Source organism: Trichosurus vulpecula, chromosome 7 (assembly GCF_011100635.1).
Source record: "Trichosurus vulpecula isolate mTriVul1 chromosome 7, mTriVul1.pri, whole genome shotgun sequence".
NCBI lineage: Eukaryota > Metazoa > Chordata > Mammalia > Diprotodontia > Phalangeridae > Trichosurus > Trichosurus vulpecula.
The window spans coordinates 124746711-124766016 of NC_050579.1; the positions used below are offsets into that span (position 1 = coordinate 124746711).

The 19306-nt window shown below is 38.0% G+C and overlaps 1 protein-coding gene across 1 annotated transcript in view; it reads left to right on the forward strand.

Moving 5' to 3' along the window:
• Window positions 1-19306, forward strand: part of AHI1 (Abelson helper integration site 1) — a 241425-nt gene that overhangs the window by 24212 nt on the left and 197907 nt on the right. The window contains exons 7-9 of the mRNA XM_036765884.1: window positions 1660-1755; window positions 10729-10914; window positions 13133-13282. Of these exons, the coding sequence (XP_036621779.1) occupies window positions 1660-1755; window positions 10729-10914; window positions 13133-13282 (432 nt within the window). The remainder of the gene's footprint in view (window positions 1-1659; window positions 1756-10728; window positions 10915-13132; window positions 13283-19306) is intronic.

The following is a 19306-nucleotide window of genomic DNA, read 5'->3' on the forward strand; positions in this document are numbered from 1 at the left end:
GGGCACACAAAAGTAAAAATCAAGTCATAAGACTGGAAGGGACAGTTATTTCTATTTCTAGAAAGGTGTTTCTTTTCTATTTCTAGCAAGGTGTTAACAGTGGATAGAGTGCAGGGCCTTGTTGCAACGATTTGGCTAGCAGCAGTTGTGGGCGTAGAAGACCAGCACAAGCCCAACAACAAGAACACTGCCAACACAGGTTCTTTTGATATGCTTTACTAAGGAAAGCAATGTTAAGGGGTTAACAACCTTACTTTAATCCAGCATACAAATATCATTCACTTAGTTCAGGAGGAAAAACCAGCAACCTGAACTTCAGAGCAAATACAAACAAATTACAAACATACATTAGAAACAGACCAAATCACAATTCATAGTTACCAGGAAAGCATCAACATCTGGGTTCACAAGCCGGGAGGCTCTTAGAGCGGCTGCCCGGAGTCCCGCACCACTCTTCCAGTGGCTGAGAGCCCCAGCAGAATGCCAACCTTTGAGCTTTTATACTCTGTTCAGAGCTCAAAGGATTCACACCCAGTCAGCAAAGGGGCATGAGCCTGGGGTTTAGCATCTAGTTAGCAAAAGGGTGTGGGCCTGGGGCTTTGCACCTAGTAAGGCTTCAGCAAAGGCATTTGATTACTTTAGCATTTCTAAAAGAGAAAACAGTATAAAAAAAAAAAGTCCCACCTTAATTACCAATACAGGCCTAGAGTTAGGAAGACTCATCTTCCTGAGTTCAAATCTGTTCTCAGACATTTTTTAACTGTGCGACCCTGAGCAAGTCACTTAACCCTGTTTGCCTCAGTTTCCTCATCTGTAAAGTGAGCTGGAAAAGGAAATGGCAAACTAGTACAGTATCTCTGCCAAGATAATCCCAAATGGGTTTACAAAGAGTTAGACGTGACTGAAATGACTGAACAGCAACAAAAATTTCTAGAGGACTACCAAACTCCATAACTTGACTCTTTCTCTATTAGCAACCAGTCAACAAGCATTTATTAAGTAGCAGCTATGTGCCAGGTACTATGCTGTGGATAAAGATGAAAGTAAAACAGCCTTTACCTCAAGGATTGTATATTTTGTCAGACAGATCCACTCAAGATTTTGTACATCTGCGTTCATATAGCCTTACTGCCATCTAACTGAAATGGCCTCTACATTGGATTTTCTTCCCCCAACAAAAATAAATGATGACCGTAATATCCTTTTTCACAAGTGGGTTTGTGTGTGTTTGTGTGTATGTGCGTGCTTGCGTGCGCATGCACCTGTCTGTGTTCAGAAATTGATTAGTAAGCCTTGGTTTATCAGCCCCAATATGTACCTAGAGGTAAATTAATTTTATTTGTAGAGTCATACTGATTACTAAGATTTCCTTTTTATGCATGGGGAATTAAAAGCTTCACAAAAAGAAAATAAGAGATGCAGAAATCTATGTTAAAAAATAAATTATTTGTTGTTAGATTGACTGAAGTGCAATGCAAATAGGATAATATATGTTTTTGCTAAATTGAAACTATTTAGATGTCATTTTAAGTTGATATCTGATATATATTTTTTAAATACAGCAACATTAGGATTTCTGTTTCAACTTAGAAAATATTAACGTTTAGATCAGTCATCGCTCACTAAGAATTAATGTGTTTTTGAACTAAATATTTACAGATTCTTGATTTCTTAAGCATGGATGAAGCCAAGGCCAACTCCGAGGGTCAAGTCCAGGAAAGGGGTTTTCGCAAAATTGCATGGGCATTTCTCAAGGTAACTTTTAAATGTTCTAAATATTTAGGATCTTCCTTCATGTTCCATGAAGCTATCTACCAGGGTCATACCGCAGGAAAGTGTCTGAGGCTAAATTTGAACTCAGTTCTTTCTGACACCAGGCCCAGTTCTCTCTCTCTCTCTCCTCTCTCTCTCTCTCTCTCTGTCTCCCTCTCTCTCTCTCTCTCGCTCTGTCTCTCTCTCTCTCCTATGCCGTCATCTGCCTCCATCTTCTCCTAAGTCTAAGCTTTGAAAGTCATCTGTTTTTAATTATGAGTGCTCATATAGGATTGGGAGAGAAGTTAGAGAAGATTTGAATGTAATACAGTAAAACTAGTAATAGGGGTCATAGGCCTGGGCCTGCTTCCTTAACTTTCCTTAGCTTTCTTGATAACACTTTCTCCTGGTCCACTCTCTGTCTGATTGCGCTTCCTTGGTCTCCTATGCTCAATTATCAACTACCTCTCACTCTCTTAGCGGAGCTATTCTTTAGGGGTCTGAGCTGGTTTATTTTTTTAGATTTATACTTTCCCTTGGTGAGCTTATAAATTCCTGTGGGTTCAATTCACACACATATCTGTATGCTCAGCCTCAGTCTTCTTCCTGCTTGACCTATATTCCTTGATTTCCCCTCAGAATCTTAAATTCAGCATGTCTGACATGGAACTCATTGCCTTACACCCTAAATTCACTTGTCATGCAAATTTTCCTCTTTCTTTTTTGAGCACAGTTGTTTTCCCAGTCTTGGTGTTCCTAGTCTTTGAGCCTGCCTAAGAGATTAGATAGATAGATAGAGATACAGAAATTTACATAAACTCCTCCTTTTCCCTCACATCTAGCCAGTGTTTTCTCTAACCTCAAGGCTTAGTGCCCCCAGTTACACTATCTTTCCTCTAATCCTTATCTTCCACATAACTGCCGAAATAATCTTCTGAAATCTAGGCCTGACTGTGTCATTTTGTTTGCTTTAGAAAACCCTTCAGTTGTTTCCTTTGCTTCTTGGATAAAATGCAGACTTGTAAACCTAGAATCCAGAGTCCATTATAGTGGGTCTTTAAGCCATTTTTCCAGTCTTATTTCATACTAAAGTTCATTGGAGAGACTTCCAGGGGCAGAGCCAAGATGGGAGAATAGTAAAAACACTACAGCTGAGTTCTCCCATTCCCCTTTAAACAACTTTAAAGTCATGTCCTAAATCGAGCTCTGGAGGAGCACAGCCAGCTAAAGGTCAGGGTGGGACATTTTTCCAGCCCAGTGAAACTTAGGAGGTCAGGAGAGGTCTGTGACACTAGGGTAGGGATTAGCCTAGATACATGATTTAGAAATAAAGGGTGGTTGGGGCAGCTAGGTGGTGCAGTGAGTAGAGCACCGGCCCTGGAGTCAGGAGGATCTGAGTTCAAATACGGCCTCAGACACTTGACACACTTACTAGCTGTGTGACCTTGGGCAAGTCACTTAACCCCAATTGCCCTGCCCCCCCCCCAAAAAAGAAATAAAGGGTGATGTCTTAAGTAAATTAGGGGAGCATGTAAAAATGTATGTCTCATAGATAACAGAAGAGTTTATGGCCAAATGAGATAAAGAGGATCATGGAAATGAAAATGGATGATTTTGATTATGTTAAATTAAAAAGGTTTTGCACAAACAAAACCAAAGCAGCCAAAGTGAGAAGGAAGCAGGAAAAGTGGGAAAACAATTCTATATCATTTCTCTGATAAGTGCTTCGTTTCTCAACCATATAAAGAACTGAGCACAATTTATAAAAATATGGGCATCACTCAGTTAATAAATATTCAAAGTATATGAACAAGCAGTTTTCAGAAGAAGAAATCCAAGCTATCAAGTCACATAAAAAATGTTCTAACTCACTATTGATTAAAAAAATGCAAATTAAAATAACTCTGAGGTACCACCTCATACCTATCAGATTGGCTAACATGACAGAAAGGAAAAAGACAAATACTGGAGGGGATATGAAAAAAATAGGGTCACTTTTGTGCTATTAGAGGAGTTATAAACTGTTCCAACCATTCCAGGGAACAATTTAGAACTATGCCAAAAAGGCTATAAAACTGTGTATTCCCTTTGACTCAGCAATACTGCTACTAAGTCTATATCCCAAAGAAATCAAAGAAAGGAAAAAAGGACCTACATATAACATGTTGTGCAGTCATTTCAATTGTGTCTAATCCCATTTGGGATTTTCTTGGTGAAGATACTGTAGTTGTTTGCCATTACCTTCTCCAGCTCATTTTACAAGTGAGTAAACTGAGGCAAACAGAGTTAAGTGTCTTGCCCAGAGTCACACAGCTAATACATGCCTGAGGCTAGATTTGAACTCACAAACATGAGTCTTCCTGACTCCAGGCCCACCATTCTACCTACTGTGCCACCTGGCTACCCTTTGGCTCTTAATACTTAACCTTTCTTTCTGGCTGCTTGAATTATTTTTTTCTTTGACCTGGAAGCTTTGGATTTTGGCTCTGGAGTTCCTGGGCACTTTAATTTTGAGGGTTTGTTTTTTTCACTAAATGACTGATGGGTTCCTTGTGTATCACTTTGTCCTCAGGTCCTAATAAGATAGTCAAGTAATAATAGATAGGAAGGTTCCATTCAGGTTTTGAAATACAGTATCTAGACTTTTGTATGGTTAAGTTTTTTAGTTAGTGCACTGATTCTTAGATTATATCTCCTTGACCACTTTTCTAAGTCAGTTGTTTTTGATAGGAGATGACCTTACTTTTTCTGATTTTATGGTAATCATTTGATTTTGTTTCAATTTTTCTTGATTACATAATCACCAACTTCTGCCTTGTCTGTTTGATTTTTCAAGCAATATGTTATATAAGTTTTTGTAGTTACTCTACTAAGATGTTTATTCTTTTTCCATTTTCCCCCCTTTGGATCTCTCGTTTCCTTTCTAATCCTTTTGTCTAGAGCTTTCTTTTCATATATTTGATTATTTTTAAAAAATCCCTCCAGCTTCATTTCTTTCAGGAATTCCAGTAGACCTTGTGGCAAATCTGTGACTTTGTTTGAGACTTTGTTTATAGATTTGAACATGAAATTATTTCTTTTTCTGGGTCTGTGTCTTAAGAATCCTTGGCTTCATACTATTTCTTTATTATTGGTGTTTTCTTGTGCTCACTCATTTTTCTACTTACTAAATTGAGACTTTGTGTTGGGGCTAGGCTTTGAGCACTTTTCGAATGAATTGTGGGCCTTCTTTGGTCCTGATCTGTATTATTTTGACTCTGGATACTTTAAGTACCTCAGGAGTGGCTGACCAACACTGTTCAGTGATGGAGTATGCTAGGTAACTTGGGTATGAGGTAGTGTGGGATAGTCTGAACCAGAGAGCACACTGGTCATTGCCCTCTCAGTTTGGGCCTAGTTAGACGTCAGGGCAATACAGCTGCAGGTTTAAGGCATCCTTAGCTAGACTGCAGACTGGCCTCCTGCCTTCCTGACTGTAGTTTTGGGCTCTAGGTTTCCCTGGCTTGGTACTAGCCTCTGAGTTGGAAGGCTTCCACAAACTATGTTTTCAGGCCGGTCTTTTCTGTCTGGACCCCTTCCCTAGTATCTACAGGCTTTTGGCTGTCTCTGTACAGATCTGAGCTGGCCAAATGCACTTACTATACTTTCTCTTTGGAAGTCGTGGTCATTTTTCAACCCTGTGCTCCTTTTTCATTCTTGCTAAAGCTGTTGTGAGAGAGTCATACTGTTCTGTTTTGACTCACTGTTCCATCTTGGGGAAGCGCCTCCTCTTGCTCAATAATTAACTAACTCTCTCATTTATACCTCACCATCTTTCACTCCTTCCATCTTGTGGCATGCACTGAGCCTAGATTACCTCTGGATGGCTACATTCCTGACCACCTTTTCCACTGCTGTTTGGAGTGCTCCTTGCTTCCCGTTGCCATTTCCAGATTCTCCTTCTACCATCATCACTAAGTAACCTTGTTTAGCCTTCCTCTCTACTGCAAATCCCACCCTCACCAGCTGTCTTCAACATGCATACTGATGTTTCCTCAAATACTCTATCCACAGCTTCTTAATCTGGTCATTTCCCATGTCTTGGTCTTTCCCTTCACCTCAGATATACATTTGGTCACACTCTTGATCTTGTCATCACCTACAATTGATCCATGTTCAAGAACTCTGGAATTCTTTTATCTGATCTTTTATCCGTACATCTATTGCTGTGTCTTAGTGCTCTAAATCTTATCTCTCTGTACATATCTTTTAGGTGACAATATATGTATGTATTAACCCTTCCCCTTTAGATTGCAAGTCTCTTGACTGTAGGCATTTTTTTGTTCGTATCCCCAACACTTAGGACATTGCTTGACACATAAAAAGTGTTCAATATATCCATGCTAATTGATTGATTGATGGTCAGTCGGTGAGTTGTGCAGTAATGGGATCAAAGATACAGCTAGAGGAATTAGCATTAGTCAGCAGTAGGTGTATCTCTTGTGATACAGCTGTGACAAAACCAGCACCGAAACTGTTCCCTTATTTTTTCTGTTGTGAAGTTAGGGAGGTTGCATTTTGTTTAGAGCAATGAAAGTCTTTTTTCCATGCCATAATATTGCCATCTTGTGGCACTTCTGGGCATTGCCACAAAAGTTTCTTTAGGGTATAAGGCTGTGTTATAAATTGCACTTAAGGAATGTTGTTAGCATATTTTGTAACATTTTTATATTTGTGGATTATTAATTTTGTATTTTTATTGTTAGTCCATCTAGTTATCCAATGAAAAGGCTTCTAAGGCCTTTGAATGTTGAATTGAGGTGGTGGCAGAAATCATCCCCAGTTGTTCAACCTATAATTTATGACTTTAAGATTTATCTTTTTTAAAAATTTTTTAATTCATTTAGAATTTGTGAGAGTGGCAGTGACTTGGTTTGAGGTTAATTTACTGCTATACTGACTATGCTTGGATAATTCAGAAGATCCATGATTTCATTAGTGTGAGTACTAACTCTATCTATGCTGATTACAAATCATGCCTTAATGTAACCAAAAACATTATCCCCTGGTAGCCATCTTCTGGTGATAAGCCTTTTCATATTAAAATGGTTACTAGATGGCAATTCAAAGTCAAGAAAAAGCTTTTCAGCTTATTAGGACCTGCAAGACTTTGTTTTGTGCTCATATAGCCTTTGAAAATAACTGTGTCACAGTTAATGTGTTGGAATAAGACTTTAGTGGATATAGTGCTTAGAAGGAAATATAATGTCCAAGTGTAAATTAATTTCTTGGCTTTTGTTCAGTTTTGTCTTACTCTTTGTGGTTCCATTTGGGGCTTTTTTGGCAAAGGTACTGGAGTAGTTTGCCATTTCCTTCTCCAGCTTATTTAACAGATGAGGAAACTGAGGCAAACATGGTTAAATGACTTACCCAGGGATACACAGTAAGTGTCTGAGGCTGGATTTGAATTCAGGAAAACTAGTCTTCCTTACTTTGGGCCCAGCACTCTATCCACTGAAACAGCTTTATCTCTCTAGTTGTTCCCCCAATGGTACAGATTTCAATCCATCCAAACCTGCCTGTCCTGTGTGGCTCTTGTCCATTCCTTCCCATAAATTTGCTCTAAAGGATACTGGAGCCCTTTCACTTTCCCCTGACATTAGGAAGATACATTACTCTCCCTCCGATCCTCTCAATCCAGTCAAACTGGCCTTCACTCTGTTCCTCCCACATAACATACCAGCTCTGTTCTCCAAGGATATTAACTTTGCTGTTATCCTCAATGCTTCATACCACATATCCAGATACTGATAAATCTTTCCACTTCTACATCGATAATATCTGTCAAATTCAACCACTTCTCTCTATTCTCTCATCTGCTACCTTAGCTCAGGCCCTCACTATTTCTCCTCCTTTAAGGCCTACTCAAGTACCCTGTATCGCATAAAGCCTTTGCTGAGATCCTCTGAACTCCTAGTGCTCTCCGTCTCAAACTACCTGGTATTCAAGTTGTGATTGTATTTATGCTTATATTTGACTACTTTGCATTTATTTTCTTTATTCTTATATAAATTACATAAACTACATGTCATTGTTGTTTCTCCTATTAGAATATAAACTCCTTGCTAAGAGGGACTGTTTAATTAATTCATTGTGTTCCTATGCCCTGCTCCTAGCACAGTGCCCATAGGAGGAGCTTAATAAATACATGCTTGCTTGACTGAATGAGTGGAGTACCTTTGATATCTACTCGTTATCCTTTACCACCCGACCATTCACTTCGTTTTATTTGCCTTTACTCTGCAACCCATGTAATAAAACTAGTGAACAATAATAAATATTAATTTATAATTATTATATGTAATAATGTATAATAATATGTAATATAATACCTATATAATGTTATATATAAATTATGATATATAATTTAAATAATGGATATTAAAATTAAAAATAATAAAACCAAAGGTTAAACATAGATTAACTAAAAAGCTTCTTTTCCAGATACACATTCCTCTTGTCACCATTTCTGAGATACTTTTTATTCTATTAATATATCTATAGGATTTAAATTTTTATCAAATGCCTTATTAAGTTTACCCTCCTCTTTTGCATACATTACCTGTTTATCATGCTCATGTTCCTGAGAGATACAACACAGAGGAAGCCCCAGACAAACAAAAATTGTTCTGGACTGAGTATCTACCCTAAGGCCTGTGAACAGGGTGACCAGTCTAGAAGGCATCCTGAAATTCTCTTGACCTCTTTCTCTTTAGTCAACTGCCTAAGTTTGGCCCTTTGGAACAGTGGTTCTGATTTCCCTCTTTGGGGTTCTAACCTAGCTTTTCTGGCTCCATAAAACCAAGGGTACCTCCCAGACCAGAAGCTCTGCCTTGATCCTGGCTTTCATACCTGGTGATTTTGTGACCTTGGGCCACTCATTTCATTCCTCTCAGCCCATTTTCCCTTCTGCAAAATGGGAATAATAGAATTTGCAGAACTCATTTCACAGTGTTGTTATGAAGAGAGTGGTTTGTAAACTATAAAGTACTATCTAAACACAAGTTATTATGTAGAAGAAAGAAAAAAACGGGGTTGACTGGCAAGCTGCCCTGAAACACCAGAACAGTGCATATGCCCTAGAAGGGCTTTTGACTAAATATATAAAGATCCAAGGTGATCTTAAGTTTTCCACTACTTGAGCCTACAAAGAAGAGTATTTGATTTACCTGTGACTTGGAACAGCTCTGAATTCATCACAGATATGTATGCATAACTCTACATATTTGTACTTCATAGAATCATTGAACTTAACCCTTCACTTTGCACATGAAAAAACAAACTCAGAGAAGGCAAAGGCTTTCTCGAAGTCATATAGCTAGATAGTGGTAAGGCCAGCATTAAAGCTCATTTCTCCTGATTACAAGGTAAGTAATGCGCAGATGAAAACAATTTGTTCCAATAGCCATGAAGGTGGCCGAAGCAGACGCTGTGGAGAACTTAGAGCTTGGTCAGACATCAGAGATGCCAAGGCCACCCACTGCATCCTGGGCTATTGCCAGTTGTCTTGATTTTTGTCTTGCCACTGGACTTTGATGACTCTGGAAGAGAGTATGAGGCCGATGACTTTGTGCAGCTTAAATCCAATTCACATACACATTATAACATCAGCTTCATGATGTCATTGGCCTTCAAAAACAAAGGGTGACCAAAAACAACAACAAGCACTCTTTCTATTATAAAACACTGCCTCTAAATATAATCATTTAAAATACAGTATTCCTTAATGGTTATGTTTTGTTATTTTACTGACTTTTTAACTTTGCAAAAACATATTTGAATGGAAGTCTTTTATTCTGTTTATTCAGTTAGTCATACCCATAAGAATCTTAGCTGTCTGAACCATAAGCAAAACCAAGGTTATAACTGTCTTCTTGACTGGCAGTTTGCTCTAAATCCTGACCAGGTAAATAAGAGGAAATAAAATTGTATTGTAAACCCAAGGATAAAATGGACAAATGTACTCTTTTATATGCAAACCAAATGATATGCTAATTACAAGTCATTATTGTTTGGTTTTTAAAACAATTTCAGTAGGCAATATTTAGTCCAGCTTGGTTCTTCTTATTGAGTATTCCTGAAAGTAAAAATCCTTTTTTTTAAGAAATAATCTCTAATTGCCTCCTTTAGCTAATTCAAACAAGACTGTCTCCAATTAGCATGTAATAGTGAGAATTTACTAGCTTCAAAGAAATAGACCAGTATTTAACCAACAGTCCATGCTAAAATCAGGAACTTTATAGAGTTACTTTTATTTTAATTCCATGAAAAGGAATAAAAAGGTGATATATTACACTCTTTAAGGATGCTGAAAAACCTAAAATTTGTTGAGCAAAGCAGTGTGTTTGGTCTGTGTCTCTCTCAGGATGGTGGGTTTATTTCTAAATGTAGAGTGAATAAAAAGTACAAGGACATTGATTTTTGCTTTAATGACTCTTTTTGTGGCCAGTGATTTTGTGAATTACTCTTCAGCATAATCTCATTTTTAGTAAAGATTTATAAGAACAAACAGTAGTAGTCACAAATTGTCACGTTTCTGTTCAAATGAAATAAATGTAAAATTCTAGGACATTTCAAAGTAAGAACTTTATTGAGAATGTACTATGGCAAAAGCAAAATTTGTTCTATTTAACCATGCACTTTTCCCAATAATCCTGTGTAATTATATGCCAAGAAAATCTTTTCCAGAAAATGCAATCAGATGTTTATGAAGAGTCTATTGTGTGAAGTATAGATATATTAATGAGGTACTTGAAATACAAAGATTTTATTTAAGGTACTTTAAAATTCACCTATTACTTTGTTTAACCCATTGAGTCAAATCATTTCCTTCCTTTCAGCTTAGTACTTACAAGTGGGGCATCTGAATCAGTCAAAATGGTATTTTGAGAATGAGTTCCTGATATTATTCTTATGCTTTGTTAATTTTATTTTTAGCTTGTCGGAGCCAATGGAGTTTTGAATATCAATGGGAAACTCCGTCTTCAACTATACTGCCTACCTCCTAGGATTAGATCACAGTCAAATGTTGTTGAGGTTTTTGAATGGTGGTCAAAATGTCCAAGGATTCGTTATCCCTCAACATTATATGTAACCGTAAAAGGCCTGAAACTCCCAGATCATGTAAGTTATTTTGTTTTGGGGATTTGATAGAATTATAAATCAATTATATCCTCAGAAGCTAAAATTAAGAAGTGATTAAATTTATTTTCCAGAGTAAGAAAGCTTTTTGAATCATTTAATCATACCTTTTTTAGAACTGGAAAAGGCATTAACTGAGAAATGTGGCATACTAGGTAGTTATCTACAGTAATTGCAAAAGTCTGAGTGTGGTTTAAAGCTTTACCTTTAGCTGTATTAAAAGACAGTTTCCTGAAGTATTTTTTTTTAATTATGAGGAAATAACCAAAACTCTACAATGCTTAAATGGATTTGTGATCTTGCTAATCTGAGAATCCTTCCAGTAATACAGATTACAGTGCAGCAGTGGCTGCCTTCAATGTCTTCTTGTAATAGAGGGTCTGCTCAGAATATTTTGGAGTGGCTTTCTCATATCGCCTTCATATTACAAAAATAACAGTGGAAGCTACAGAATCTCCCATGTGACCAGCCCTTTTTTCCCCTCTTAATACATTTCTGTTACAACATCTTTATACTGCTTCCCCATCATCATGCCTTGGTTGTAATAAGTTATAGCTTCCTCACTTCCATCTTGTCTCCTCACCATTGGCAACAGAGAGCCTAAAATTTTGCTTTATTTTTTAAAGTCTGATTATAGTCATTAAGATAGTATTTTAATGCTGTTAATATAGTTATTCAGTCACCAAGTATTAAGCATTTACTATATGTCATGAACTTTGCTAAGCACTGGTCATACCAAGAGAAGCAAATATACTGTCGTCATCGGGTAGCTCCCATTCTAATGCAGGAATGATATATAAATAACTGGACACATATAAAATGCATATAGAATAGATGGAAGTAATCTCACAGAGAAGGGTAGGGGGAATGGGAGAGGGGAGCAAGCAGAGCCTAGGAAAGACCTTCTGCAAAAGATGGAATTTTAATCGGGCCTTGAAGGAAGTCAGGGAAGCTAAGAGGCACCATTGAGGGGCCAGAATGTTCCAGGCATTGGGGACAGCCAGAGCCAAGGCACAAAGACAGGGAATGGTGTGTCCTGTGCTAAGAACAGCAGTGAAGTCTGGATCATAGAGTACACAGAGAGGAGTAAAGTGTAAGAAGACTGAACAGGTAGGAAAGAAATGGTAAAGAGCTTTAAATGCTAAACAGAGGACTTTATGTTTGATCCTGGAAGTGACAGAAGGCAGCCACTGGAGTTTATTAAATAATGGAGTCACATAGTCAGACTTGCGCTTTAGGAAAATCCCTTTGGTCGCTCAACCAGTGGAGGGTAAATTGGAATGGGGAGGGATTTGAGGCATGAAGACCAACCACAAAGCAACTGCAATAATTCATTCCAGGGATGGTGAGGACCTTTACCAAAATGGTGTCTGTGTGACAAAAAGGCACATGTATGAGAGATGTTAAGGTAGAAACAAGATTTGACAACAGACTGGATATGTGAGGTGAATATTAGTGAGGAATGGAGGGTGATGCTAAGGTTTTCCTTCCTGGGTGACTGGGAAGATGGTGGCACTAAAAGGTTTGAGATAATAACTTTGAAAGCATAATAATATTCTATAACTTAATACATCCTATTAAATATTAAAAGATATTGCCAGTATGGTTGTACATGAATCACTTATAAAAGGTTACTGTAGCAAGAGGTTGATTCTGAAATGAAATTAGGAAATTTACATAGGATATAAAATTAATCCTAAAGACTTAATTACAGTAAATTGCAAATTTCACTATTACTGCTTAATATAACTCCATGGTATTATTTTACAACTGAAGCCAAGTAGCTGGGGGAAAAGGAACCAAAAGCTTATGATTATGTGATAGAGTATGAATGATTTCAAAGTTAAGAATTTCTTAGAATATAATATCCTTTTGGTATAGGTGTTGTTAGAAGATGGTAAGAACATAATACTTATTAGGTAGAGAATAATTAGGTAGAGAATAATTTAACAATAATGTTAAAAAAATACCAGCATTTCAAAGTTCTGGGAGGACCATCATTTAAAGCAGCAAACCCTTCTTGTTCTGTCTGCATTCATTTGTGAATGTATGTCTGTGAAATAAAAATAGAAAAAATCAACTGGTTCAATTATTAATTTTTAAAAAATTTTCCCCCAGTATTGATTGTTCTTAGATCTTAAACCATTTTGTGTGCTCTAAATATGGACTTTACAAGATTGTTGTATTTAATTAATTGTAGGTAGATCCTTCTTTTCGTTCTATGATGGCACTTCAGCAGGAACAAGGTAGTACATCATACTGTGAACTTCAGGAGACAAGTAAAAGAGGTAATGAACCACTTCCAGATGACCAAAAGGAAATAATAAAGTGGTCAAGGTTGCCTGGGCAGGTGAGAGATTTCGATAATATCAAATTCGTTTATAGGTTAATGCTCTTTACACATTTATTTCAAGCTATAGTAGATATTTCCATATAGGCGATTAATAAGTATTTGTTTATTGAGTTTGAAACATCCTCAGTCTATCTAGCTAGGTAGCAACTGCAAAAACTGAGTTTTTGTAGCAGGCCCCAGGACAATGTAGCTCTCTTGTGTGGTTGGATATGCCCCCAGACCCTGGTTCTTCAGTTCGTGTTGACTTCTCTATCAATCATGCTCCCAAACCTCTCTTCCTATAAAAAGTAGAAGACTGCAAACCAATCTTTTCCTCTCTTCCTTTAGTCCTTCAATAAGTATTTGTTGAGTATCTGTTAGATGTATAGCACTGTGCTGGATGCTTTTGCATACAAATAGTGTAATTTTACAGCAATGAGCATTTATTAAGCACCTACTATATGTAAGGCACTCTGGCATATGCTGGGGGATACAAAGATATGTAATGATATAGTTCCTGTCTTTAAAGAACTTAGGTCTTATACCAGGGAAGTGATGGTAATAGCCAGGGGTCAAGAGAGAATGCAGCATGTATAAAGAGGTGAAACATACTACTCCCCTCTAGTCAATCACCTGATTGACTCCCAATGCAGATTGAGACATGGATTTTTTTTAAAACATAGCCAATGTGGTATTTTTTTTTAACTTGACTGTGCATATTTGAAATGGATTTTGTTTTTCTTGCTTTCTCATTTGGGGAAGAGGGGGTAGGTGAGAGAGAAAGAGTTTGACCCTGAAAATAAAATTGAATTAAAAAAAAAAGAGTAACACAAGGTATGGTATAATGGAGACAGGCATACAATTAAGACAAAGTACTAAGAAAACTTGAGAAGGAGAGAACACTTTCATTTGGGATTGGGCAAGACTTTGTGGAGGAGGGGATGCCCAAAGTAAGGCTTGAAAGAAGATTAGGATTTTAAGAAGTAGAAATGAGAGAGTGCTTTAATGCACAGAAATGGAGATAACATGTTGAGTTTGGGTAATAACTAGCTCCATTTGGCTTGAGTATGTGATATGTATGAAACAAAAAGTAGTTTGGCGGCAGATCATGGAGGGACAAGGGAGGCTAAGGGATTTGTATTTTGTTCTAGAAACCAGGGAGTTTCTCATAATTTTTGAGAATGTCGTCTTAAGCTTATTCTGATAGCTATGTGAAGAATGTATTGGTGAGGAGAGTGATTAAAGGGGCAAGATCATGAGTTAAGTTTTGGGTTTAATCAGAAGGAGAACAGGACATTTAGGCAACATCCATGAGGGCAGCTCTCTAGAAGGAAGTTGGAGATTTGGAACTGGAATTCAGGGGAGGTTGGATACATATGCTCAGTAGTCATCAGTTTTAAGGTATTTTGAGGAGCCACCATCCGGTCAGACACAATCATTTATTAACCATTGAAGTGATCATTGAACCTATGGGAATGGATGATGTCACCAACAAGTAGAATTTAGAGAGGAGATGAGAGAAGAAAAGCACTAGGACAGGGTCTTTATGGACCCTCATACTTGGGGGGGAGAAAGATAATTTTCCAGCAAAAATGACCAAAAAGGAGTAGTCAGATAAGAGAGCCAAGAGAGGTGCTGGTGTGGAAAACGAGAGAAGCCAGTACTGAGGAGGAAAGGGCAGTTATCCATATTGGTGGGTACCAAGAAAGGTCAAGGAAACGGAAAACTGTGGGAAAAGCTATCAGAGCTAGCAACTGAAGTGGTTATTGTTGATCTTTTATATTTTTTAAGATGTCTGGGTTCTAATCTTTAGATTGATTTATTTATTTTTAGTTCTCAACATTGATCTCCACAAGATTTTGAGTTACAGATTTTCTTCCCATCTCTCCCCTCCTCCCATCCCAAGATGGCATGCATTGTAATTACCCCTTTCTCCGGTCTGCCCTCCTTCTATCACCCCCCCCCATCTCTTTTCCCCTTACTTGTGGGTCAAGATAGATTTCTATACCCCATTGCCTGTATATCTTATTTACCAATTGCATGTAAAACAATTTTTAACATTCGTTTTTAAAACTTTTAGTTCCAAATTCTCTCCCTTCTTCTTCCCCACCTACTCTCCTTGAGAAGGCAAGCAATTCAGTATAGGTTATACATGTGTCATTATGGCAAAACACTTCCATAATAGTCATGTTGTGAAAGACTATATTTCCCCCCATCCTATCCTGCCCCCCATTTATTCTGTTTTCTCCTTTGACCTTGTCCCTTTACAAAAGTGTTTGCTTCTGACTACCCCTCCCCCAATCTGCCATCCCTCCTATCATCCTCCCCTTATCCTTTCTCCCACTGCTTTCCTGTAGAATAAGGTACCCAATTGTGTATGTTATTCCCTCCTCAAGTCAAATCTGATGAGAGCAAGATTCACTCATTTGCCTTACCTGCCCCCTCTTCCCTTCCAATAGAACTGCTTTTTCTTGCCACTTTTATGTGAGATAATTTACCCCATTCTATCTCTCCCTTTCTCCCTCTGTCATCCCCTAATTTTATTTTGTTTTTTTAGATAGCATCCCTTCATATTCAACTCACCCTGTGCCTTCTGTCTATACGTATGTATAGTGCCTTCAACTACCCTAATACTGAGAAAAGTCTCCTGAGTTACAAATAATCATCTTTCCATGTAGGAATGTAAACAGTTCAACTTTAATAAGTCCCTTATGATTTCTCTTTCCTGTTTACCTTTTCATGCTTCTCTTGACTCTTGTATTTGAAAGTCAAATTTTCTATTCAGCTCTGGTCTTTTCATCAAGAATGCTTGAAAGTCCTCTATTTCATTGAATGTCTATTTTTTCCCCTGAAGTATTATACTCAGTTTTGCTGGGTAGGTGATTCTTGGTTTTGATCCTAGCTCCTTTGTACTGTTGATCTTTTAGAGAGCAGTCTTAGAAGTCTTAAGGTTGAGAGCCAAATTTCCAGGGGGCCCCGTGGAGGCATTAAGTAGGCTACATGCTCCCAGGACAAGCAGTGAAAAAGAGGAGAGATTTGGGGCAGTCTTTTGAAGGGGAGCAGGGTCAAGGGAAGTCTTTTTTATGGGTAGGGAGACCTGAGTATATTTTTAGGCAGTGAGGAAAGCCAGTAGTTGGGGAAAGACTAAAGAAGGAGGATGATTTTTAGAGCAGTCTTCCAAAGGAGGGAACATAATCAAGGATAATGGTGTAGGCATTAGTCTTGGCAAAGAGAACAGTCACCTCTATGGTTGGAAACAAATGGAAGAAAGAATGGGTAAAAATATAAAGATATTTTAAAGTGAAGAAAGGAAGACAGGCAAGGTTATGATGGATGCCTCATTCTTCTCAATAAAGCTAAAGTTAAAGTCAGAGAAAGACAGGAGAGAAAGGAGTTGGGACTTTGAGGAGAAAATATATGGATTTGAACAACTGCAATAAGATATACAGTAATCAGATGAATGTAAAAATTGTGCTTCAGTGGGGTCCTGTTTGAGGTTAGATGACATGTGTTTGTATTGGACCCAGTAGGCACAGTTTCACAACTCTTAGTCAGTATTCTAATGAGGAAAATGGTGTTAGGAATTCGTGGTTGAGGATTAGTAGTGCTTGAAGAACAGAGAGACAAGGGACTCAGGAGAGTAAACAAATGAAGATAATGCCTTATTGAACTGCTTAAATACAGGATTGAAAGTCAGTCATCAAATTTTAAACCTACTTTGTTTCAGGCATAATACTAAAGGCTGGGGGGAGGTGGGGAGAAAAGGGGAAAAAAGAGAGCTCCTACTCTTAAGGAACTCAAAGACTAATGAATTAGGCAATGTGCATATAACTGTGTACAGACAAGAGATAAACAGGGTAGTTTGGAGTTAATCTCAATGAAAAGGCTCTTTTGGGAAAGGCTTTTTGTAGAATGTGGTACTTTGGTTGAGACTTGAAGGAAACCAGGGAAGTTGGGAGGTGGAGATGAGGAGGAACAGAGCACCAGACGTGTGGAAAGCCAGTGAAAATGCCTGACTGGAGATGTAGTGTCGTGTGTAAGGAACAGCAAGGCAGCCTGTTTCAGAGGCTCTCAGAGTCTGTGGCAGGAAGTAAGATAAAAGAAGACTGGAGCGGTAAGAAGGAACCAGGTCATGGAGGGGTTTAAAAGACAGAATTTTATAAGCAATAGGGAGCCCCTGGAGTTGACTGAAGAGGTTGTCACTATGAAAAGAACAACTTTGTTCTTTTCACTTGAAGCCAGAACAGGAGTTACAGACTGAAGGAATAGGGATGTGTCACTAAGGGCCCTTCCAGCTCTACATCTTTGATGCAGTGATCATGGTGAGCGTAAAAGCCATCCTCCCAGTGACCCAGTTTCACAACCTCAGTGTCATCCTCAAGTCTTTTTTCACATTCACTTCACACATCCAGTCCGTCGTCAACTTTTGTTTCTACCTTCAAAACATCTCTCATAGTCGTCTTCTCATTTCCATTCACATAGCCACCATCCAGGCTTTCGTTATCTCAGTGGCCGGCTGCTTGCTGTCCTTGTCTTAAGTCTCCCCCCACTTCAGGCCATCCTCTTTTGAACTACCTGAGGAATCTTCTGAAAGTGAAAGTCTGGCTCTGTCACACACCCTTACTCAATAAACTCCAGTGTGCCTTATTATCTCCAGGATCAAATATAAAGTACTCTTTTTGGCTTTTAAAGCCACTATGACCTGCCCTGTTTCCACTTTTCCAGTGTTCTTATACTTTACTCCCCTCCAAGTACTCTACAGTCCGGTGACTGACTTTCTTGCTGTCCTTCAAACACGACACTCAGTTTCCTAACTCTGCCTTTTCTCTGGTTGTTCCTCATGCCTGGAATGTTCTCCCTTCTCCTCAGCACCTCCTGGCTTCCTTTGTTTCAGCTCAAATCCCACCTTCTGAAAGAAGCCTTTCCTAGCACTTACCTTCTCCCCTCACCCACTGCTAGCACCTTTCCTATAAGATTATGTCCCATTTAGACTACGTATATAGTTTAAGTGCTTCCGTGTTCTCAAATGATGCTGGCATAATGCTTGTGCCAGGTGGTGCAGTGAATAGAGCACTGGGCCTGATGTCAGCAAGACTGATATGGCCTCAAATACAAACAAGCTGTGCAACCCAGGACAAGTCATTTAATTTCTGCCTGCCTCAGTTTTCTCAATTGTAAATGGGGATATTACAGTAAGCACCTATGTCACAGGGTCTTTGTGAGAAGATAAGATGATATTTGTAAAGCACTTAGTACAGTGGTTGGGAAAGAGTGACATGCTTAATAAATGCTTGTTCCTTTCCTCCCTTATGGATTGGTGTTCACATAACAATAATAATAATAATATGAAAATATATAAAATCATGAGGGTTAGTACAAGGGGCTTTATTTGAATGCTTGAAAGTTTGACTACAGACAAAAGAAAGTATGGTGCAGTACTTGGAATTTTTTTCTTATATGATTGTGTAGGTTGAAAATAGAAATAAGATTCAGAATCTTCAGTGTAATTAATTACTTCATGATGTCTCATATGCAATAAGTGCGTGATAAATTTTTGCTAAACTTTAATTTGAGTCCATGTTTATTAAAGTAATATTGGGTATATTTGGCATACATTCCCAACTTTTGAGGAAAATTCCAGGGAGATCCATTTCTAAATTGTCTACAAATCAGCCCTTTTGTTCCTTGTCAGAGACATAATATTACACTTCAGTAGGGCTCAATATTCCTTTCTGATGTACTCATAACAAGTCTTTGGTGTGATCAGTGAAATGGTTTATTTTATATACTCTTGATTCTTTGGTGATAAAATATATTTGATAAGTATATAAAATTGTTGGCATAATTTTAATATTAGCCTTTCAACTACTAAAAGTACTATTTTCTTATCATGTTGCAAAGATTTCTTTTAGTTCATAATAAAATTGCATCAGTCTGCCCTCTGAAAATATTGACAGTTTAAAAAAGGAATACTGTTAAAACTAAGTTTAATGGGATGGTCTCTTAGATTAACTCTTTCTTGTATAGCAAAATTGTGAAGTG